The sequence below is a fragment of the Aythya fuligula genome, chromosome 25 (genome assembly GCF_009819795.1).
Source record: "Aythya fuligula isolate bAytFul2 chromosome 25, bAytFul2.pri, whole genome shotgun sequence".
In the NCBI taxonomy this organism is placed as follows: Eukaryota; Metazoa; Chordata; class Aves; order Anseriformes; family Anatidae; genus Aythya; species Aythya fuligula.
Genome location: NC_045583.1, coordinates 2,859,919 through 2,883,113, shown reverse-complemented (window position 1 = coordinate 2,883,113; position 23,195 = coordinate 2,859,919). Strand labels below are relative to the sequence as shown.

The 23,195-nt window shown below is 46.6% G+C and overlaps 1 protein-coding gene across 6 annotated transcripts in view; it reads left to right on the top strand.

Annotated features, from left to right (window-relative positions):
* PPP1R12B (protein phosphatase 1 regulatory subunit 12B) overlaps nucleotides 1-23,195 on the top strand; it is a 110,624-nt gene that overhangs the window by 55,298 nt on the left and 32,131 nt on the right. For all 6 annotated transcript variants that reach the window (XM_032203280.1, XM_032203274.1, XM_032203278.1 and 3 more), the window contains 5 exons: nucleotides 12,061-12,151; nucleotides 12,617-12,787; nucleotides 13,298-13,481; nucleotides 14,025-14,137; nucleotides 15,622-15,666. In XM_032203280.1, the coding sequence (XP_032059171.1) occupies nucleotides 12,061-12,151; nucleotides 12,617-12,787; nucleotides 13,298-13,481; nucleotides 14,025-14,137; nucleotides 15,622-15,666 (604 nt within the window). The remainder of the gene's footprint in view (nucleotides 1-12,060; nucleotides 12,152-12,616; nucleotides 12,788-13,297; nucleotides 13,482-14,024; nucleotides 14,138-15,621; nucleotides 15,667-23,195) is intronic.

The window sequence follows — 23,195 nt, the reverse complement described above, 5'->3', positions numbered from 1 at the left end:
AAGCCATTCTACATGTACGGTTCTGTGATTTTAAGACTGGGAAAATAGAAACCTGGCATGGTTGGTACTCCTTGAAAGGAAATTTACCTTGTGCATTTAAGTACGGAGCATCGAGTGATCCATATTTATTGCTGCTAACAGGTAAACTTTTGCAAGATCTGTCCCTTCTGATGGCGTGGATGAAATGGCAATAAATAAAACGCAGCGATGAGCTGTGTATTTCTAATGGGCAGCCTGTTCATGGAGTGTTTCCAGTAACTAGATTCTTCTGAACTAAAATAATAACTTCTCCTTGAAATACAGACTGTCCTGAGCGTGGAGATAATGCTCTGTACTCTGACATATTTTAAATGGCCTCGAGCCAAAGGATGTGAAAAGCAATGATGGAAATTATCAGCTTGTAAAGATAAATGGTGGAGCTCCGAGGTGCCATGTAATCTGCAGGCAGCCCCGTGACCTCTCTGGTGGAAGGAGGGCATGCCTGCTGCATGCTTCAGCTGCAGTGGATCCAAGAAAGCAAGCTAGGCTGTGCTATCTGGAAAATACCCACACTTGTCAGGTTGTTCAGGCATTTTTTTTCTATTTTTTAGAGCTAGCTCAGGTAGTGCTCTGAAGGTATTGCAAGGGTTCTCTATGAACCACATCCATCCACTCTGTGTGCAGGGAAATAATTTGCAGTAGCTGCTGCAGTGTGTCTTTGTCTGTCAGGACACTTACAGTCACGGCTAGGAGTGCCTCTGCGTGCTCCTTGTCATTTTGCTAGGGTCAGTTGGCTTGGTGTCATTTGCAATTGAATCGAGACGAGCTGCCAAAGATCCTCCTGGTGCACAGAGAGATTGTGCAAGAGGACAGAGCGTGCATTGTGCTTGCAGCTCACGCTCCAGCCCATTTCACAACCCTATCTCTGTTTTGGCAAGCGCAGAATAAAGTTGCGGAAGCTTTAGATTCTTCCCAGGAGAAGTGGTCTCCACAAAGCCCACCAGAGCCTTGGCGCTGTCTCCAGACAGGGAGCTTGACTGTGACTGTACTTGTAAATGCCAAAAAGATCATCTATTAATATCACTGCGTCGGCATTTATTGCCGAATCAGTTTCTATAAATAATAGAGGAGATCTGTTTGTCTCCTGCATTTTTATTAGCGAGCCGTCTCTGGCGAATTATGTTAATGCAAAGGGATCAACACCAGAAAATTCCTCCCACCTTTAATCGATGCTTTGCAGCTACCGAGGGAAAAAACACAGCAATGGTGCATTACGGGTGGAGGAAACCTCGTTTGTGGGTGTGTGTTCTACCAGCAGGATACACCGACACAGCCCCTGCCTGCACGCGTTGAACTAGGAAACATGGACTTGGAGGAACGGGAGAGGTCACCTAAATGGGAAAAGCTCATTTTGGGAGGAGGCCAACTTCAGGAAAATAAAATAAGAAGGGAAAATGGCAAACAGTTGTCAGGGAAGCACTGTATGCATTTCGGCTCCTGCCGGCAGCTGTTGCAGGAGCATTTGGTCAGCTTCAGTGTTTCCAAAGCTCCGGCTTTCTCTTAGCAACAAAAACACAAACAAGCTTATCTTCTAATATTAGATCGCAGCGATGGCTCCGAAGTTGTAGCCTTAAATTATCCAGGCGAAGCCAAAAGGTTAGAGCAGAAGATTGTGTTAGGTCTGGGGAGGAACGAGGATCAAAGGGCTCAGGAGCGCAGTTGCGCATCCTCTGCCAGCCAGCAGCCCTCGCCCTGGCCCATGGCAGCATTTCTTCCCTGTCTTTTACCTGCTGCACGTGTCGGCTGGCCAAAGCGGTCAGCAAACGCTCCGGTGGCTGGGAAATAGCATGAACCATGGCTGTGTCTTTACGGAGGGGAGGGAAGAACAAAAAAGCAAAGGCAGCAGCGCAGCTCGGAGGAATGTCCTGCGGTCTGTGTGCCTGCACTGGCCGTGGCCAAAGTGCTGCCTGCTGCTAGAGCCATATGGCTGTGCCAGGCGGCCAGGCTGCTGCCGTGCGTATTTACAGGTACCCAGCTGCACGTTCAGCCTCCCTGCATTCTGCTGCAGCACTGCGGAGCGCCGACAGCGAGGGGCTGGAAACGTGCCATCCTCCAGAATCAATAGTTTTTTTTTTGCCAGTTGATTTCTCCTTTTTTCTGGGGGACTTTCGGAGCCAGCGATGAGCGTTGCTGCCGGGCCGTTTCGATGATCTCCTGCCAGCGCCAAGCTGTCTCGCATTGCAAATGCGTTTGTCCAGCTGAGCTCTGAACAACACCAGCTCTGAGGGCGAGGTACAGGCGCGGGGGGTGCTCTGCATCCCGTCTCCATCCCCTGTCTCACGTGGATCCTGTCCCCCTCGGTGCAAAGCCGCCGTCCTTTTGGTTTCTGCTCGGTGCAAGCAAGTGGTGGGGATTCAAGGGGGGTCCTGCTGGCTGCAGCCCGCTGCCTTTATCTGCATTTATCCGAGATGACAGCGGCCTCTAGTGCCACCCACAGCTCCCTCGCAGAGTTCGCCACGATCCTGCCCCTGCGGTTTGAGCGCCGCGCTGCGTGGCCACGTCTCTCCTGGGAGCCCTACGCATGGAGGCGAGGTGGTCAGGGGTCACACCGAGCTGGATGTGACTTGTGGCACTGAAAGGAAGGTCTCAGGGTCTCCGCGAAGCTTTTCTGGGTCTGAAAAACTGCTCCGGATCCCAGGGCAGATGCAAAGGCCACCATGCAGCCCGTGGGCAGCACTTCTGTGCGGGGAGACGAGCTTTCCCCGAGAGCTTCTGAAGACAGGTCCTGAGTTTGAGCTCTCCACTGTGTAATCGCTTTAAAAGGATGTTCTTGAAGTTGAAGTCATGCCCGGTTTTGTCAGATTTAGGAATTTAATTTGTCCTTCCTCTTTTTTCCCCATCCGCCTTGTTTACACGATTGCATTCTGCAGTCGGGCGTTCTTCCTGCTGCTCAGGAAGGTTCCAGCCAGGTGGTCGTACTTGCTGTCAGGCCAGCTGCTAGAGGCAGGAAATACATCTCTGCCTTATTATTTTTAACATACTCTGCCCAATTTTTCAGATAAATCAAGAATAAGAGTGAGATGGGCTTGTTTTCTTAGGGCCCAGGGGCTGGAGGCCGTGCTCAGCCCGGCACCTTGCCCTCTAAAGCTTTCCACAGATTTTTTTTGCAGGTTTTGAAGAAAGTTCACTGACACGCAAAGTAAACGTGCCTGGCAAATATTTCTTCTCTGCTTCACTCCCGAGAGGAATTCATTCTTCATTCCTTCATTCTGAGGATCCAGCTGCTAATTATAGTAGCGTATATTAATAATATATTAATAACTGAATCCTCCTCCACCAGTACTATTAGATGAACAATTTTTGGCAAGTCCTTTTGCCTCGTGATTCTTGTCCTGTCCAAATTCAGAACATGACTCCTGCGGGGTGAGCGCAGATGCCTGATACCTCCGTTAACCTTTATCATTTAACCAAAACCCGTGAAATCTTAGAGATAAACCACGGACGTTGCGTTCAGGGGGTGTTTAAATGTCACTGGAGAGGAAGCGGTGGGTAAAGCTGTGAGCGCTGCCTTGCTGCCACCTTATTGCTGTTGTCAGTGGTGGCTGACCCTATAATCCTTGTCGCTGAGCGGTTTTACTTCCACGGGGGAGCACCCGTGGGGACACCCCCGCCAGGCACCACGGCAGGGGCAGGGACAGCTTCCCACCCCGCTGCCCAGCGGACAGCAAGAAGTTAAAAGGGCTCGTGGAGAAGCGAGCCATCATCCGGCACCTGCTGCCGAAAGCGTTTTATCGGCCATGCTTTTGCGGTTAATCTCTTTCAGATAAAGTCGTCCTTTTTTTAAAAGGCTGCTGGCCGAATGACGTGGGAGGGCAGGAATCCTTCAGGCCGTGGGGTTTGCCATGTTGGGACGAGGCGAGGTCGCTCCCGCCGTCTCAGAAAGCGGGCTGCGGTTTTTTTATTTGGGAAAAGGTCGAGGTGTGGGCTGGGGGTCACTGCTGCTGAGCTCTGCTTCCTGTAAGGAAGGCGAGCAGGTGTGCTGCCGCGTGCTCAGCTGCCCCCTGCCTTTATCCAGCGCTCAGGGTTAAGGAAGGGGGGGGGGATTTTGGTATTTGCGGAGGAGCCCAGGCTGTAGGTTGGCCCGCTAACTCCAAGCGGGAATATATGCGAGCTCCTCCAGGAATGGTCGAGGGAACGAAGCGGGCACTGCTCGAGCTGACCAGCCTCAAAGAAGTGCAGCTGGAGAGCATGGAGCAAGCAGAAGGTAAAACTGCTTTTCCCCATCCCTGCCTCCGTTCCAAATCTGCGCGTGATTCCTCTTTACATCCTAACCAGAACTGCTGATGTTCCCCGGATTTAATCGTGTCTGATAGCCCCTTCCCCTAATGGACCCCAGTCACCTCTGGGTATCAGCACCTGGATGTTCGGAGTAGGGGCATTGACTAACTCAAACATCTTCCCATGCTTCTCAGTGTCCAAAAACATGAGTTAGACTAAAGAACGGACCTGAAATATTTGTAGAGATGCTGTATGGGTGTGCAGCTGGGAGCGAACAGCACAGAACCAGCTCTTCTGTTCATGTCTTTGCTCCACAGCACCGACCCGTGGATGCTACAGGTGGAGAAGCAAAGGAAGCCAGGTAGAGACCCAGGGACTTGTACGGAAAAAGTTTTTGAGCAAGCTTAATAAATCTGCTGTCCCTGGGAACAGCAGACTCATGAAATCGAACCAAAGCCTCTGGCAACTCTAAGAAATTGCAATCTTAGCTCGGTAGGAAATGGAAATCTGTTCTGCATTATTAATACTCGGCGATGTTTTCTGTAATTCAGATGGGGCTGATTCATGGTTTGGATCCCATGGAAGTGCTCGGGCAGCTGCTTAGTGCCTTCCCCACGAGGTGGCAGTGGAAGGCCGTGCAGCCCTGTGCCAAGCGAGCATTTTTCTCAGGGTTTATGTAGTTCAGTAGCTGAATCCTCCGTATTGCCGGCAAGTTCGTTGGGTTTTTTAGTTGCAAAAGGTAATTTCCCAGATATTCGTGTTTTTGTCCAGTGAATTTTAGTCAAGAATTTCCTGCCTTGTGTACAAACTGGCTTTTGGGAAAGCTGCTGTAGGTTGAAAGCTGCTTGAGGTTGGTTAAATGTCAGATTGTGTTCCCTGACTTGCTGCTTACTTGACAATGAGAGAGAAATACTGCGGGAGGCAGAGCACTTGCAGCTTTGTCTGCGTTTCGTTCATCAGCTGGCAGGAGATGGAGTTTCATCCCGCTCCATTTCATGCAGCAATTTTTTTTTTTTAATGCGAATTCAGCCTCTGAGGACTGCAGACACCAGCGCACCTTGTGCTGTGACGCAGTGATAAACTGCTCAGCGTGGTGTGTTGGCACCCGATGTCCTGTGCTGAACACAAACCAATTCAAGTATTCCAGCCTGGGAAGCTTTGCACTTAGGACAATTACAACTAATGCAGTCAATTAACTAAAGCAAAGTTCAGTAGAGAAAATGTGTTGCTGGCCAGCAGCTTTGTTTGCAGAACTCTTTGCTTGTGTCTTAGGGAAAAAAATCCTCAATTATTGTTGTTGTTAAACAACCTTTTCCCTTTTTCTGAGAGAGCTGCAACAGCCGAGGGTCACAGACCGGTGGTCACCCAGACAAGGTGGTCAGCTCGAGGAGCGTGATCCCCGTGCCGTTTGTTACCATTTCACCAGGATGCCAAGTGATATGAATTAATGCAAGGGGATAACACTGATCATCTAAAAGCTCCCAGCCCAGGTTCTGTCTCCCTGACTCAGTAGGTAACAGGGCTGCTGCCTTTTCCTTCCTCACAAAGGAGATCCCGAGCACCTGGAGCAGAGAGCAGCAGCACCCCTGGGTCCGTGCTTGGAGCACTTCTCACTTCTTCGTGTTGCAGCAGCTCAGCCTGTAGAGGACTGGCGCTGAGCTAGCTGCTGCGGGGATGCAGCAGGAGAGGAGCAGCTCTGCTTTCCGAAGAGCATGGGAGGAGATGAACACGGGCAGATGGGACACACGCAGTCGCTGTATGATGGGAAGTGTTCCTAGAGCATCAGCTGCCACGCGTGTAACCTCAAACCATTGTAAACATCACATCAAAGCGTGAGTTTTGAGGAAGGATAAAGGGTACTTGTTGTTTTGATTAGCAAGTGACAAAGATCGCAAGGCTCTTAATCTCTCGGATCAGCACCTGAACGTGTTGAGCACAGCCAAGCTGTTGCAGATAGAGAATTTCATCTTGTGCTTGTTAACCTGCTAATCGTACTGTAAGCAGATGATTGAAATTCAGGCCTTTAAACTTCCACGAGCTGAAAATTCACAGTCCAGATTGAAACACAATGACGGTTCACGACAGCCAGGCCTAGCATGAGGGAGAAAAGCAGAGGCCTGAAAATGGGGAATGCTCAGGCGAGCCTTCTCAAGCCAGCTGTGAAACGCTTTGAAGAGTGTGATCTTGAAATCTCGTTATCCCTTTGTCCTCGGCTTATTAAATGACTCAGCATTGTCTGGCTGTCTCTCCCCTCGTTCCCAGCTCCAGCATTTTCAGAGCCTGACATGTCATCCTCCTCTCCTGCCTGTTGCGTGGTCTTGTTAAATTATGGTCAGACAACTTTTTTTTTTCGTGGCAGCTTCTCTAAGGAGTATTGTCAGTAGCTGTGGGCTGATGCAGAGGACAAGTTAGCGCAGGGATGGATACAGGGGAGAACAGAAACCTGTTGCTTGGTCGTGAGTGCAGGAAGGTGTCTTCTGACTGTTCCCGTGTACCTGTCAGTGCCTGATCTGCTGCTGCATACAGACTTTAGTATCTAACTTAAGAAATCGTATTTTGGGAGCTGCTGTCAGCATTGTTTCCTGCAAAGCTTGCTCTTGCTGCTCTTCCCTCCCCCGGCTTATGGATAGTTTCTTAGCTAGTGGCAAGTTTCCAGCTTGTGGGATTGCACTGCTGGGATGCTGTACTTTTCCAATTGTTTCCAGGGGAACTGTATCAGTTCTTAAGGCTTTTGCCGGGCATTTTTCTCCCTTTTTTCATTATACCTACACATATATCCATATGATAAGGATTTTTGAATTTACTGCAGTGTTTAGGACAGCGAACGTGTGCTCTTGAGGGAAGTGACTCCAGCTGTCAGAGCCTGAATGACTGCATGGCCGTCCCTGTGCCGAACGTGCTGTTTGCCTGCAGGAAGCCAAAGCTGTGCCAGCTCCTCCTGCCTGCGTTATCCCGAGCTGGAAGCACCAAAAGTCTTCTCCTGGCTTCTGAGAACATGGTGGCTGTAAGCTTCCAGTAATTCTGGTTACTGAGTGGAGCATAGGGTCGCTCCCAGAGTAGAAAGGGGATTTGGACTGAGAAGAGAGAGGAGTCGGGGGGCAGTGGAGAGGCTCCTGCCCTCTCCACGATCTCATTTGTAACACCAGCACCAGGCATGGCCCCAGTTCTTATCCAGAAGTGCTGTGTTTGGAGGGACCAGACACCTCGAGGTACTGTCTGCCAAGCAGCAGCCCTTCTTCCTGCGCTTTATGGGAACAGGGGTGTGCTGGGGAAGGACCTGATGGGGCTGGGGCAATCCCCCGTGGCCCCCTGCAGCTCGGGGCTGTGCGGATGCAGAGCTGCGGTGTGCTGGCAGCAAGGCAAAGCTCCCCGATGGCTGTGACAAACGGGCAGCTGTGGCATTTAATGAAGATTCAGCTTCCAGATCTGCTCCGAGCATTGACCCACGCCGGTGACTCTCTTGTAGGCAAATGCTTTCCCAGTGCTGCGTCACCCGGGTATGAAAATGTCAAACTTGGGGACGTTTTCGGGGTTCTTGGCGTGCCCTCCCTGCTGCAGGTGGCTCCCCGCTCCCCCGGCGGTGGATGGCGTTTGTCACGAGTGCTTCAGGTGAGAAGTGCTCGAAAGAGTTCAGGACAGAAAGAAAGGAGAGCGGGGTTGTGATGGGATTATCAGAAGCCTCCGTGTTTTGTGGAGAAATTCATCATAATCCTGTTACCTGTGCACCAGTTAACACGGCTCGTCATTGCCCCGTGCTCCGGAGGGGTTTCTCTCCACAGCACGATCTTATTTTCCCTGGCACAGGTTCTCCTAGGGACAGACCCTTGTATTCCTGCCTTACCAGCTCATGGATCCAGGTTTCCTTTTGCCCTGTTTCGAATCTCCCCTTCTATCAGAATTTTCCTGCTGCTGCTGTTGGTGTGAGGTGGTGATGAGCAATTCGGGATCAACCTTTGTGTGGCAGTGTCCTCGTTAAAAGAGTTAACAGTGAAAATTGGCGTTTTCTTGAAAACTGAAAGAATTAAATGGAAGCTGGAGCAATCACTCAGTTCCCAGCTCGTTTCTAGCTCACACACGAACCAAAAGCTTGCAGCTGCCTGGTGGCAGCAGGACACGCTCGGCTCTGTCTCTGGGAACTGTAAACTTCTGCAGTGGTTTTGCAGCCTCTCACGTACGCGTCTCCAACAATTTATATGCTGCTGCTGGTTCTTGCAGCCGAAACTCTGAGAAAACGTTTCTCAGAGAAAGCTTAGCGCAAGGAAATGCAGTGCACGGGGCCACTTCTTTAAAGATCTGCACGGACCACGTGATGTTTGCTGGAGTTAATAGGATGCCGTGGATACCGCACTTCATTAAGCAGTGCGTTTCTTGAAATAATTAAAAACTCTGTGGATTGTTTACAGGCTGCTTTTGCTGTTTGTTCCCTTCAGCCTGCTGCGATCTGCAGTTTTTCTGCTTTGGAGAGCAGTGCATTGCTCTCCCTCTGCCGTTTAGCCCAGCCTTGCTTTGTGGCTGCATCAGATCTTGCTGTCTCCTTTCCGTGAATTTGTTGTCTCTTTCCTCCTTCCCTCTCATTTAGCATGCTCCAGTAGCCTAAAATTCAGCCGGTAAGCAAAGTGAAGCTTCACCCAGATTTGTAAAATCTGTCTGTACCTCCTGATGCCAGCACCGCCGCCCCAAATAAAGGAGACAAAAAATTCCTCTTGTCAATTAGAGCAAAACTGCGGCTGGCTTGCCAGCAGGTGCGGTGTCTGTGTTTGCACTGGAGATGTTTACAGCACAGCCACCTTCCCTCATCGCCAGGGGAAGGCTGGAGCTGCTTACTCAGAGAAATCGGCAGTGTCCCTGTGCAGTGGCTCTGCTGATTTGTATCAGAACAGTCCTTTAGCTCAGACTTGTAAAATGGCTTTGGGTGAGCTCCAAGCTTTGGGGAATTGTGTAAATGGAAACCAAAAGTTGGTAATCAATAAAGGCTGCAGCCTGAGCTGTGCTGGTCTGACTTGCAAAATGTGCTGGAGATTAAGTCACTGTTACGGGTGAGGCATGCAGAATTGCTAATGGTGCTTTTAAAATATTCCCATCTTCCTATAAATTCTGGAAGCACAGAGAAAAAGGTCTGGGAGAATGAAGGGATAAGAGACAAAACATTTATTCTCTTGCTGCATTCTTGCTGTGTCCATGCACTTGGCCGCCTTTACCCAAAGCTGTAGCTGAGCACTGAAGGAAGGGAAACCCTGCGGCAGCCTCGCTGTGCTCCTGCAAACCTGCTGCTTTGACCCTGCCACAGAGCCAGAGGGCTCCCAGTGGGCACACCACACCTTGTTTTAGCTCAGCTGGTGCTCCATGGATTTGTCTAACCTTTTTTTGATCTGTTTGGAAAATCTGCCTTGTCCTCTCCTGCACCCTGTGCCAATGAGCTTGGACCTTTTTTTGCTGCGTGCAGAAGTATTTCAGCTGCTCGAAGCACGACCTCGTGGTGCTCACACGTACCAGGAGTGTTCCTGAACAAGCACGGTGTGGCTCTCTGCATACGTGCTGTCGTATGAGCCAAATTCCTCTCCAGGCAAAGGCATGTCTCATTTTTCATCCTCCAGCTCCCCGATTCATGTATGTAGCTCCTGCGCTCCTGCCCTGTCAGTGAGAACTGCTGAATCCTGAAATCCTAAAGAGCACGAGATGCAAGTTCTGCTGATTCAGAGCTGCTGCAGTGCCCTGGCCACCTGACTTAGCCACAGCTTTACTTGGTTTCTACCTTTCAGGATTTTTTTTTTTACAACTGCTCTGAACTTAACTCGTGGTATATTTTACAAATGCGTTCTTCCCGCAGGTGGCTTATTACTTGGGGATGCTGTGCTAATAGCAGCAATTCTGCTTGTGTCAAAAGCTGCAGGAAGGGCTGATTGTTCCCTTAATGTGCCATTACCCGGGTAGCCCATATGCACAGCATAAAGGGGAGCAAAAGAGAACTTCTCCTCTGCAAAATTAGGAGTTGCATAGCTTTCACCCGACGAATGGCAGGTTGTTTTGTTCGTGAAACAGCAAATTCCTGGGAGGCAATCATCTCTCTGAATTTTAGGCACTTCTAGCGTTGGCATATCCATCACAGCTAGTGTTTCTGTCTGGATAATCAATGGGAAGAAATGAGCTCCTCTGCAATGCATTCCCATGATCTGTGCTGGAGGCTCTTTCTGAAGGTGATGAATTGCACCCTGGAAGTGCAGTTCGGTGAGTCTGGCCAGCTCGGATGTAGACATCTCCATCGCAGCCAGCTCCCAGAGGATGATTCATCTCCTCTACAAGTCTGCAGCGCCGGCATCTCCAGCACGGACGATCTTTCTCCCTCTCCTTATCCTCTGGAAACCTGGGCAGGACACGCAGGGGAGTTCAGGGCACGATTTAGCGGGTTGAATGCACCCAGGTTTAGGTGAGAAGACTTTGTTTTATCTGCCCCGTTGGGGTGTGAGGTACCCCATGGAAGTACCTGCAGGTAATCAGAGCACCCCCTCTGTTACGTGGTGCGAGTTTCTCTGCTCAGCAGCGGAGGGCAGCGTGCGTTTGGCTGCCAGCCACGAGCCAGCTGAAATCAGTGCTAAGCACACGATCGTGAAGAGATGGATAAAAGCTGGGGGGAGGGGGGAAACGATTTCGGAATGATCCACCCTCTGGGATTCGTTGGGTTTTGTCGTAGTGCAGCAAAGTCAGTAATCTTCCTAATAAATTGCTGGATCAGACGAAAAACCCGTTCAGCCCATTTCTTTATAGGTGGAAGTGGCCTGGAGTGGAGAAGCCAGGAAAAGAATCCAAGGAAAAATTAACGGTGCTCCTTGATAGGTCCTTATCCCTCTCCTGGCTAATTACTCTGTGAACTGATCTAGATCTCTGATATTCTGTTAACCTGTGGCAGGGACAGACCTACAAAAGAACATTTCATTTCAGACGCTCGTTCTTGAGGCAGTGTTAATAACCGTTCCCCATTAACCAGCCTGGAGAGTCCAAGCTAATTAATCTTCCCTGAGATGGAAGCCACTCCACCAGGATGGAGAGCAGTCTCAGCGCTGTGCAATCTCTGGCTCTGCTGGGGCACTGCCGAATTTCTCTCAGGTTCCTCCGCAGTCAGTGCATGTGCAGAGAGTTCAGTTCCTGTATTTTCACGTGAATAATTCTGAAATCTCACGGGTTTAATGAAATCTAGTGGTGACAAGATCTCTGTTTTAACTGGATGCTTTTCCGTATCGAGGGACTTGGGTTTCTCCGGTGTGCGGGGGTCAGTGCTTTCATTTCTTAACTCTTTCCCAGGTGGTTTTTCTTTGTAAGACGCCAGCAGTTCAGCCGGTTTCTAGTGTGATGGGTTTCATATTGATGAAGACAGCAGATTGCAGGAATATGACCGTGAATATAATGACAGGAAGGAGGGTCTGAGGAATGTGCCAGTGCAGGATTTCTGTTCTTGAGATCTTAATCTGCACAAGAGGTATTTTTTTTTCCTTACGAATGCAGTAAGAGATGAAATGGAGCAAATAATCTACTAAACAGTTATACATTTTTAACAGAACGTGTTCAATGCTAAAGAGTTTATTTATAAAGAGGCTGCAGGGAGAACGTAATGTGTGCATTTGTGTGTCACATGTTCATAGCAAAGTTGTCCCAAAGCAGAAGACAACATTAGTCTTGGTAGATGGAGCTAAAATTATATTTGTCTATATGAAAAAAATAATAATATCATGACTCTGGAGTTCACAGAGACAGGAAGGCAGAGCATCTGTTTTTATTTTAACATCTTCTGCCTTTTTTTTTTTCTTTCAGGTCATATCTGACTCCAGTACGGGATGAGGAAGCAGAATCACTGAGAAAGGCACGATCCAGACAGGCTCGACAGACTCGCAGGTCTACGCAGGTAAAGAATGGCAATTGTCATGTTCAAGTGAAAGATGAAGAGAGCCAGTGTGCAAAGAAGCAAGATTTCTTTTGCTAGTGTACTGCTACTTACTACAAGGGGCTTGTCTGCCCTGCCAGTGTTGGAGAGATTCTGTCAAAAGTTCACCCAAGCAGTTATTACCAAATACTCCTCTAAGCATACACAAGTGAGATTTCAAAGTTCTCATTTCTGCAGTATAGCTGCCTTTTCGTTTGTAGCTTGATCGTGTATATTTGGGTTGCTTTGACTCATTTATTGCGTAGATGCACTGAGAAATGTGTTAAAGGCAACACAGTGCTTTTCTTGGTGTTAGCATAAAGGCAAAGCCCAAAAACATTCACCTGGCCAGGCAGAAGCCTGCTGGGCATCTTCAACTTAGTACCTGAGCTGGAAGACTTGAAATCTAACTGCACAAATTAAAGAATTCTCACTCTTTCTCTCTAGGGTGTGACGCTGACAGACCTTCAGGAGGCAGAGCGAACCTTCAGCCGGTCTCGGGCAGAACGGCAAGCTCAGGAGCAGCAAAGTGAGAAAGCTGAGAGCACTGAGCCTGCTGAGGACAGCAGTGAGAGGCAGGAAACCCGGTCACGGTGGAGCAGAAGTGCAGATGATGAGGTGATCCTCCTGGCCTTACGTCTCCTTGTTTGAGTTAATGAAACCATTTAGGATAGATGACACAAGGAGAAATTCTTGTGGGGTCCTCTGTTTATTTCGAGGGGGGCAGACTTGCTGGAAAGAAGTAATATTGAGGATTATCCCCACCTCAGAAATCTGCGTGAGGGGTGTGGATATGGAGGTGTAAGATTTTATCTCTTCCTTTGCTCTCAATTGAGAATTTTACTTTTCTGCCTTGCCAGAAAATAAAACTGTGTAGATCATAGAAAGTGAGGACTAAGTCAGTGATCCTAGGCTTCCCGGCCATGGGAAGGTGCTCTCATGTTGTAGCTGTACAACGCTATTAACATTTGTCCCAGTCTGATGGAATGAATTATACTTGATCTGGTGGATAGAGATGATCGCTTCCAGCAGCAGTGAAGAAAAAAATTACGTTCTATAAGATCACTCAGTTACCCGAAGTCCCAAATCCTTTTCATTTTACTAACTTTTTGTCCTGTTTGTTTACAGACTGTCTATCGGCGATTAAGGTGCCCAGCACAACCAGACAAACCTACAACACCTGTATCTCCTTCTACGTCAGCGCCTCTCCTTTATACAAGTTCTTATCTAACTCGAACAAATAAGTATCTAGGTCTTGACTCTGTGAATCCAGCAGACTTCAGAGGTGCAGCCACAGTGATGGAGAAAAATGGTACGTACCCAGCAGAATGAAGGAGATTCAAAGCTCAGGGTTTTTCATGGGTTTTAGAACTTTGTATACAGAGAATAAGTTTACTTGTTGTTCTGAGGGGAGAGGTATGGGGAGCTGCTATCTCATCAAATAAATATTATTTGTTTAGATTGAAATCTTGATGTAGGATACAGCCTATTGCTTGTAAAAGAGAAGTCTTCCGTTTTTGGCTAAGTGACCGTATAACATGAATCCATGTAGTGTTTAGATCTTAGAGCTTGGGGGGAGCAATTCCACTACTACAGTTTGTCCTGAGAACAGAAGTAAGCTGTGATGATGTAGGAAAAGCTGACAGCTCAGATATCCTCTCTAGTCTCTGATAAAGAAAGGTGTGTGAGTAGCCGGATGTAGTAGGGCACTGGGATTCCGTTTCATTTTAATAACTTCTTTGTAATATAACACAAGCCAAAATGACCTTGATCAGCTTGAGAAGAACCCCGGTGCCTTAGCAAAAACGCAAATGTAAATCACTGAAACCAAAGCAGTCTTTCTTTGCTTGGCTAGAGTGCGAAGATCCAGATTTAGACGACAGATCTTCAAACAAACAGTCGATCCGAGAGAGGAGGCGGCCAAAAGAGAGGCGAAGAGGCACCGGCATCATTTTCTCAACAAAAGATGTGAGTTTGAGTTCCTCAGCGAAGTAAAACTCATTCTGTAATATTCAGGGTGAATTTTCTTCCAGTTCTGAGCTTCAGATTTTTTCCAGCTCAGTTGATTTCCCATTAGTCCTTCCCTCTCCAACTCTGTTTCAGACTGGCACTTCCAAAGGAATCACGTCACGCTTTGGCCCATGTAAAATCCAAGAAGCAGGCTCCGAGAGGCCTGCTCTTGATCACAAATCAGTGTGATCCTTGAAAAATTGTGAAAGAGCCCACATGGGAGAAGAGAGATTAGAAGTCTGGTTTCTTTGGAAGAAGGAGGTCTTGAGCCACTGGAAGTATTTTTCAAATTCCTCCAAGTCCAAATTTGGCTACACTTTAGGCCCCCTAAAAGGATGACAGTGAAGAATAAAACCTGTGTCTGGATCCCCTACCCAGCACCAGAGAACACACACAGCATATAATGCAGAAGAGCTGGCTGTGTCACGGTCATTTCTTTTTGTTCTGGTTTCAAAGAGATTTCTTCAGTCTGAGGGAAGAAAGGCAGCCCTCCAAACCTTGGTTAGAGGAGGAAAGAGCGTAAGGTACAATTCTTGCACAATACTATGAAAAATCAATGGTCTTCCCAATGGCAGACACAGATAGTGTTGAGTCTTTGGAGTTGCGAGTTGACAGGACCCTCCTGGAACATCAGAAAGTCCATTAAAAGACTGGTTGCAAACACCCCTTTTGACTATTTTCAGATGATTCTGGCATTTTTGCACATGTGCCAAGTGTAATCTTTTTTTTTTCTTTTTTTTTCTGCTTATTGTTTTCTTTGTTAAATGCTTTGCAGCTTGCCCGGTTATCTACAGGCTCGTTGGAGCGATGTTACTAGCTTCAGAGCAGAAGAAAAATCACTTCTCAGAGTTTTAGTTCATTTCTCTGTTATCTCTATATGAAACCACAGATACAGCCTCCGAAATGTCTTGAATTCAGTGCTGAGTCAGGTGTGATGCTGTGGTAGTTTACCATTGCTCTGTGAACTCCTAGAGCCTGCCATGGAGCTGTTAGGACGAGGGTTACAGAGGCAGCATAAAGTGCAAGCTGTCTGGGGTGGCTACTCTTTCCTTCTGAGGTCTGTGTGAAGGGGAGGACATTATTTGAAAGTCAATATTTTGTCAACATTTCAGACACGTAGTCATCTCAAGTGTCACAACATTTGTTCCCCAAGTAAATTAGGTGCATTACTCCCTCTCCTACGAGGTCTTGAGGAGCATTCAAATCACAGTAGCAGTCTCTAGAGAGTAATGCTTTCTCCACTACTAAGATGCTGCAAATGGCCATTAGTTTACCAAACATTATCAGATAATCAGCCAAAAGCAGCTAGGCAGGCAGTTATTTCAACAGAATTGTTCACAGCTTTAGCATCAATTCATAAGCAATACATTATGTTGCTGTGACAAAAAAATAAATTGCTGTTTTCAAGGCTGCCTAATTATATTGTTTGCTTTTCATCTTAGGATGATGATGAAGTTGATGGAAATGAGGAAGTGAAGGAAACTCGGGTAAGTGAAAACGTATTTCTGAATAGTCGGTGCTTCACTCCTGAGGGTTGGTGGCTATAAGTCTTCTGTGGCTGTACTTCTGTTCACCCCAGAGGTTCAGGCTCTGTGCAGCAGCTGAGCACAAACCGGGAGGTGGCTGAGTAGCATTTTCCGTACTGATTTCTCTTCTGAAACATGCTGAATATCTACAGACTGGCTTAGGTTCAAAAGTGTGCTGTCTGCAAGCTGCATAGGCAGTTCTTAAACCCAAAGGGACTGGAGCAGAATCAAGGGTGCGTGCATTGTGGAGGGAGCTGTCGGAGCGGCAGCGTCCAGGGAGCGAGGCTGTCAGGTGCCCTGGGGGAGGCGCGTGCCTGTAGCTCAGAATCATCCTGACGCTGTTAGTTTGGGCAGTATGTTTTGTGTTTCCCAAATCTGCGCCCTTGTCTCCTCCTGGATTTGTTTCCTTGTGGGAAATTGTCTTGCCAAGCAACACATCAGAGATTGTTCTTTGTTCCCCTGTTCTTGCAATAGTCTCTGTCGTCCTTTGAGGGCCTTTCTTTCCTTTCATAATAATTGCCGAGTCCTTCCAAATTGACTTGGTTTCTTTTGTTTCTGTCTGTCTTTGTCTAAAACACATTTAAGCCTGACAACATGACTTCCTCTGACAATGTTAAAGCTAAATACATTTCCAAACTTAAAGCATGTTGTGCAGGACCTGGGAAAAATAGTAAATTTAAGCTTGTGTAGGGGTGAGCCTGCTTGTTGTCACATTTAATCTTTGACAGAAAACATTGAACTTAGAATAGCTTTCTCACGTTCTTTGCAATTCAGTAGTGACCGAAGGATCATTTTATTGAAAACTTAACTGGTTCTTTGCTGAAAGTTTTCCATAACACTCCTTAGGGTATACTTTTGTTTTTCTTAGTGCTGCACTTGGTCAAAATGGGGCAGGGTCCTGGAGCCAGAGACTCACGTGGTGCTCGGATGGCTCTTAGCATGTACTTGTCTTTCAGTGTCAGCCTTTGCTTTCCCAAAGCTTACATTGCAAATGTGAAGCTGGGGACATTCCTTCCCATAGCGTGCACTAGACGGGGAGCACCACCTGCTTCAAGAGGCCTAGCTCTTCCCGCAAGAGTTTCTGTTCATACTGGTATGCAGTTTTGTTGGATTTTCCACTTAAATGGCTGAATCTTTCATGCAGTGTGTCATCCTTAAAACTGTTTTGAAATGTTGGTCGTCTTGCCATGAGACTGAAAGGGGTGTGGTTTGTAATGGATAAAAAGTAATGGTAACAGGGACACCTCATTTTCAGGAGTTGTGTTTTGGGCTTGCTAGGAGTGTCTTGTTCTTCTGGGAAATTGTCCCCAGTAAGCTAAATTAAGACAAAAGAGTGTGCGAAGCTGCAGGTTTGGAGGCATCTTCGAGTCTGATCCTGATGAAAACTCTGAGCACAGTCTGCATGACTCTTGTAAACAGGTAAATTGCACTTCCAAAGAATTCACCGTACGCTCCCAGAAGTTCAGGGTCACCCAGTCTCTTACAGTCAGTGATGTTGTCTTTCCCCAGACTAACAGCAAGGAATCCTTTTGTCTGGTACTTCCCACAATTTTCTTGTGGGTTCCCATCTAACAGCATGGCGACTTTCCATCGGTTCCCCTGGCCCCTGTTGCTTTGTGGCAGCAGTGCCCCTTTTCTTCTTAGGACTTTGCACATGTTAGATCCTGGCTTAGACTCTCCTTCCACTGGCGCCGATCCTCCCAGCCCTCTTGTTCTTATCCAGTTTCCAGTTTATTTTCTTTCCTGATCGCCTCCAGCATCATGTTTTCTTGATCACTCTTCCCCAGTTTATTTTACGTGCAAATTGAAGAGATTTCTGTGCTGCTAACTGCCAGCCAGGTTGGCAGGAGTCACTGAGCAGCTACTTGTTTCAGTTCTAGCAGCAAGGACAATTAATAATAATTAATTTATCAATGGTAACTTGCTGTTCTGGACAGGTAGGTGCAACCAACAGAGTTGTGAGCTTGAATTCACTGAAATGCCCTATTTTAGTTGCAGACCCCCACAGATTCCCTGGAGTTTGAGCAGATTTTTTTCCTTCCCGTGTTTATATCTTGGCTGATATTAGAAAGATTTTCATGGGAGCCAAGAAAGGCCCTACTTGAATTCCCTCCTCCAAAATATGCGGCGATGGAGCTGAGCGAAAGAAAGGTAGATGCAGTTTTTTGAAAAGGGAGAAAATACATGTTGTTCTAATTCTCAGAAGTGGATGAATTATTTTGGCCGAAACTTATGAACACCAGCGTGGGAAACCAGCCCAGACGCTTTGGCTGAGTTTTAGGCAACTGAGAGCAGTCTCGTAATAGGATGTGTCAGGCAACCTTCATATGTTTTGCTACCAACCCCGCCTTTCTCCTTGTGATGTAGACTGCTTGAGTACACTGTGGAAAGTTGGAAGAGTAGACAAAGTTTTATTGTGGAATAAATGTTCAAGGGCACAAGGGCTTTAGTTGGAAAAAGCCTCTGGGGAAGCAGCTTTAGGAGGTTTTTTTTTTTTTTGCATGGTTCCATTGGGAAGAATATGTAAAGGAAAGAGCCTTTGTTCGGTTTGGGCAGACCTGAGCTCAAACCAGAGATGAGAAAAGAGTTTGGCCTCAATCTAGTCTCCATTTCTCAGCAAGTAAAAATAATAAAATAAAAATAAGAAATATTTGCAAGAGTCTCAAGGATCACAGGAGCAGTACCAGGCTGAGCACTGGGGATGGGCTTGCATTAGGGAACCTCTGCGGCTCACAACAAAGCAGTGACCGAAATATTACCGAGGATTCAGTCATGGTGAGGCTAATGAGTATGAAGACCGTGTGATCAGTCCAGGTGCAAATCAGTGCAAATCTAGTTTGGGATGCAGCATTTGAAGGGTGATGATGAAGACTAAAGAGAACAGTCCGGTGTTACATTTTGGAGAGGGTTTTCCCTGTCCCTGGCTCTTTTGCCTTTGACTTATACCTGACTTCTGCCATTGCCATTACACAGTAGAAGAAATTGGGACCAATCTGGAAGAAAAGTGGACTCCGAATGATGTATCATCCATAACAGAAGTAGAAAAGTGTTTGTAATCATTTAAAGCATTTTACCTCCTTGCATTTCTCTTCCGTGGCATTGCAAATGTGCCTCACCCTTGGGTCATACGGTTTGTCAAGGGAAAGCTTTAAATACGGCAGAATGCACCGAGTGTCATGTTGGTAAAGTAACAAGTCTCTGGGCAATAAAAGTGTCAAAGAAAACATCTGTTTTCATGAACTTCCCCTAGGACAGTCTGTATAGCACAATGTAAAACCCAGACACATTAATGGGATTAACTTTTATGCAGAAATAATGCTGAAGCGTACGATTATGGATTATGGTCACAGTAAGTGTATTAAATAAGCTCCATTCTTGCCTTCCTGAACTTTGATTTACAAAACATGAGTATTTTAAATTCTGCAGAACACCACTCAAGCCCACTCTGTTTTGTAAATACTACGTTTTTTGCCTAATTGTATTATTAACATGAAATCACCAGATGCAACTGGATGCTAATAAAAACTAATCTCTCTCGGAAGGAATGAATTTCTAAGCTCGATTTTATGAATTCTAAGGGAAGACCAATGAACTGAGAAGTTCTTTATGCAAACTAAATGTCCTGATGTTATAGCTGTTTCCAAGTATGACTCGGGAGTCTTGATACTGGTATATTTCTTACCTATATTTTTGCTTTTAGTGGCATTTTATCTTCCATGGAGACTTGCAATTTAGCTTTTGTAGCTGTGCTGTTTATCGCATCCATCTTTTAAAAAGATAAACAACCAAAAGATCAAAAGCCATTTCAGTTCATGTTTTCTTACTTGCCTGTTACAGCCAGACTGCATCTGTCGGGAGCCCTGGGAGTCCCAGCTACGGATCCCACTAGTTTATTGTCCTCTTTTCCCACTTTGAGCAGTGCGAGGCGTAGCACTGTGCAGGCTGTTGACATGCTTGCGGACTGTCTTTTTAAGCTAAGGAAGGATCCGAGCCCTCCACTTTCTGGCCTCGGATTGCCTAATATGGTAAGGTATGTCCTCGGGCTGCACTGTTTTGCTGAGATACCAGGGAAAGTTGACTAAGAAAATGGAACAAAATAGGTGAACTTCTTGCTAGCTGATAAGAAAGGAAAATCATTTAATCTAGATAGCATTTTAGGATCCTTCTCATCGTCAGCCTTACTGATAGCATTATAGGATACTGCTCATCGTCCGCCTTACTGCTCCTAGCCCTGGGTCCCATTTGGGGAATAAGGATGCAGGAATTTTGCCCTGGTTTTACCCTTGACTATTTACTTATAGCATAGATGCAGTGTGACGTGGGAGGGAAGCCATCTGGCCCACATCCAAGGTAACGTAGGTGGTAGCTATGCGTCACTTGCAGGGCTATAGTTAAATGATAGAGAACTTAATTATGTGGAAAGCAAGGCTGTGAGAGATTGGGTCTGTTTAGTCCTGTTTATAAACAAAATGCTCTAATGGATTGTGTGTGCTGCAGCGAGAGGAGATCTTTAATATGAGTGCAGCTAGCAATATCAATATGGGTTTAAAATAGCAGAAAATTGCTGCAAGAGCATGAGTTAGTGTTTTGCTGTAGAGCTTTAAGTGTGGCGAAGAACATTTGTATTGTATTTGGAGTACCCTGGCTTCCTTGGGAGGTAGAGGGGGAAGACTATAGAACTTCATTCTGCAAATATTTCTACTAAAAATTCTTCACCTCTGCACAGACGATTTGCCTCATGAGCTCTCCAGCCTGATATGCCTCTGTTGTTTTTACTTAACCTTAATGTTTTGAGAAGGTTATTGGGCTTGCTGTCTGCCATCCCTGTCGGTACGGCATTTAAATCATCAGCATGGCTGTCCAGTTCCTATTTACAGCTCTGGGAAAACACATTGTTTGTGCTTAAAGCCAAGCAGGCCAAGTCGGCTACGTAGACTACAGGGTTACAGCTAAGTACGTTCAGGTTAATTCCTGCAATTCACCGAGCTGCTGAATTAGGAAGGTGTAATGTGAAGCAGTGGCCACGATGGAGCTGAGTAACACAAAACCTGCTAATAGCTGATTCACGGGTCCTGGTAAGACGAAGCAAAATAGCAAGTCCTCCAGGAATGGTTTACAAGGTCATAGAGCCATAACTATTTAAGGTAACTTCATGCTTTAACTTCTTCTTTAGGAAATTACTCTCTCAATTTCTATGTAGTCCAAGGTGACAAATCTCTCTCAGTTGTCAGCAAGTGATTTCTCCTGAAGTTATGGAGCTGAGCTTAGCAATGAATCGGATACCACCACCCCGAATGCCTTGGCTTTTGCTGGCATTGCTGGGAGGCCTGTGCAGTTAGTTCAAATTATCCCACTCCAGCCCAGGCTCCTGTTCCGTCGCCGACATGGGATTGATCTCACTGGTGTCCAGGGATCCTTTTTCTTCCCAGAAGGAACCAGGAGCAGTGTGATGACACAGTGCATGGGGTGGCAGCAGGATCAGCAGCGTGTGGATGCCTCTCTCCACCTCCAGTTCCACGTGAATGTGGCGCAGCCCCTCCAGGAGACAGGACTGGTTGCATTCAGTGAGGTTATTAGCCTGCCTCAGCTGGGTGAGGAGCGGTGTAATTCCCTGGAACATATCCCAAAGACGAGCTAAACCCAACTCTTGTTTTATGGCTAGTTGTGTTCTTACACTTTTTGACTTTAAAAGTTCCCAGCATATGTTTGTGCTGATACACGTCATGGAGCATCATGCTAATTTTTGTTTGAAACTGTCAAACTCTATCTCATCATGACACGCTCAAAATTATGGAAGGGAAAAACATCTCCAACCACTTAACTACTTGTAGCGGGCTCTCTGCCCCCCGGGAGCTGATGATCACATTTCATTGTCAGTCATCCAGCAGGCCACAGCACGGGCGTCTCTCCTGATGTAGCTGAAAACATTCTTCAGAAAAATCCAACCTGCAGGACTGAAGTTGTCCCATGCAGCAGCAGATGTCGGGATAGCCCTGTTGTGATGTCTGCCTTACAGAAAGGGTGAATTGTGCATGGGCGATAGGAAATGGCTTCAGCAGATGCAGCACGAATGTGTTGCACCTGGTGCTTCCTTTCTAGCCCTTCTCACCAGTCTGCTGGCCAACGCTTCCTTGTGGCCATGTGGCAAAGTCCCTGCGAGGTTAATAGTCTTGCAAGGACCATGCGGGATGATGTAGCCTCATGTTTAAGTAGTAAATGATTTGTCTCCCAGATCTGTCCAGAAGGAGTGAAAAGCTGAAGCTGTATTGCCAGATGGCTAAAAAGGAATGAAGAATAATCTACATTTGTTTGGAAAACTGAAGTCAAATTCTCTGGCAATAAAATATCCTTTGGAAACTACCACTGTAGGAAAAATTGTGTGTTCCAGTGACTCAAGCCTGGTGATGCTGTTTGTCACCCTTGTCTTTAAAAGGTCACTTTTTGTTCTGAGTTTATATCCTCCTACATGCTTTTGTTCAGAAAGAAGCCTCATATTTGGAAAGTCATTGTTTGGGGGTTTGTGTTGTTTGTTTTTTTTATAATTTAGACATGTAGTATCACTACCAGAAGTAACATGGTTTGGCAGGAGCTGCTTCATTATTTGGTATGTCAAGATGTAGAATCCTAAGCTGTAAAACTCCTTCCTGGCAGGGATTTGCAACCAGCTTTGGTTTTTCACGCCTCAGTATGTTTTCTTTACTCATTATAGTAGGTACCCAGTACAGAGCTAGTGCTGGGCACAGCTTTGTAATGGGCTTTTTTTTTTCATTGCTCCTCGATTGCATCCTTGGGAGCGAACGTAACCTTCTGCACCACAATCTGCTGCTGCTGTTGAAAGAAGGCCAGAAATAGGCTTGAAACATAGTTAGATAGCAATGTGTTGAAGTTATACATTTGTTTGGCCAGCAGCACTAGGATATTGCGTTGTGTCAGCCAGTTGCTTCCACAGACAGGCGAACGCAAAGGTTTTACAGCCCTGGAGTGGCTGGGGAGGGTGGGAAGTATGCAAAATCTGATGAATTTCGATAAAGGGAAAAATGGATCTGTTAGTGCCTGAGCGCTCCGAGATTTTTATTTCTCTTGTCATATTTTGGAAAGTCCCGTGGCTGGAAATGGCTGTGTTTACATCTGGTTCTCATATTCCTCTTCACTTTCTTCGTTTCCCTGACACCGCCTGTTAATGTTTGCGAGTTTCTGCCGCATTCCTCCTCTGGAATTCGACATCTTTGTGCTTCCTCCCTCCTTTGTTAGAAAGCTGAATCAGGGAAGAGGTAACTCACCAATAAACACTTGCAACCGTTGAGCAACTTTTACTGGAAAATGTACTGTTCTAACACTACTTCATTCTTAATGGTAGTCAGTGGAGGAAAACTTCAGTTTTGGCATGAGCAGGGCTCCAAACTGGACTTCAGAGTGGACAATGGAAAGAAAACATCTCTCCAGATGTTATCGTGCTGCTTTTTTGGAACAAAAGCATAATATTGACATTG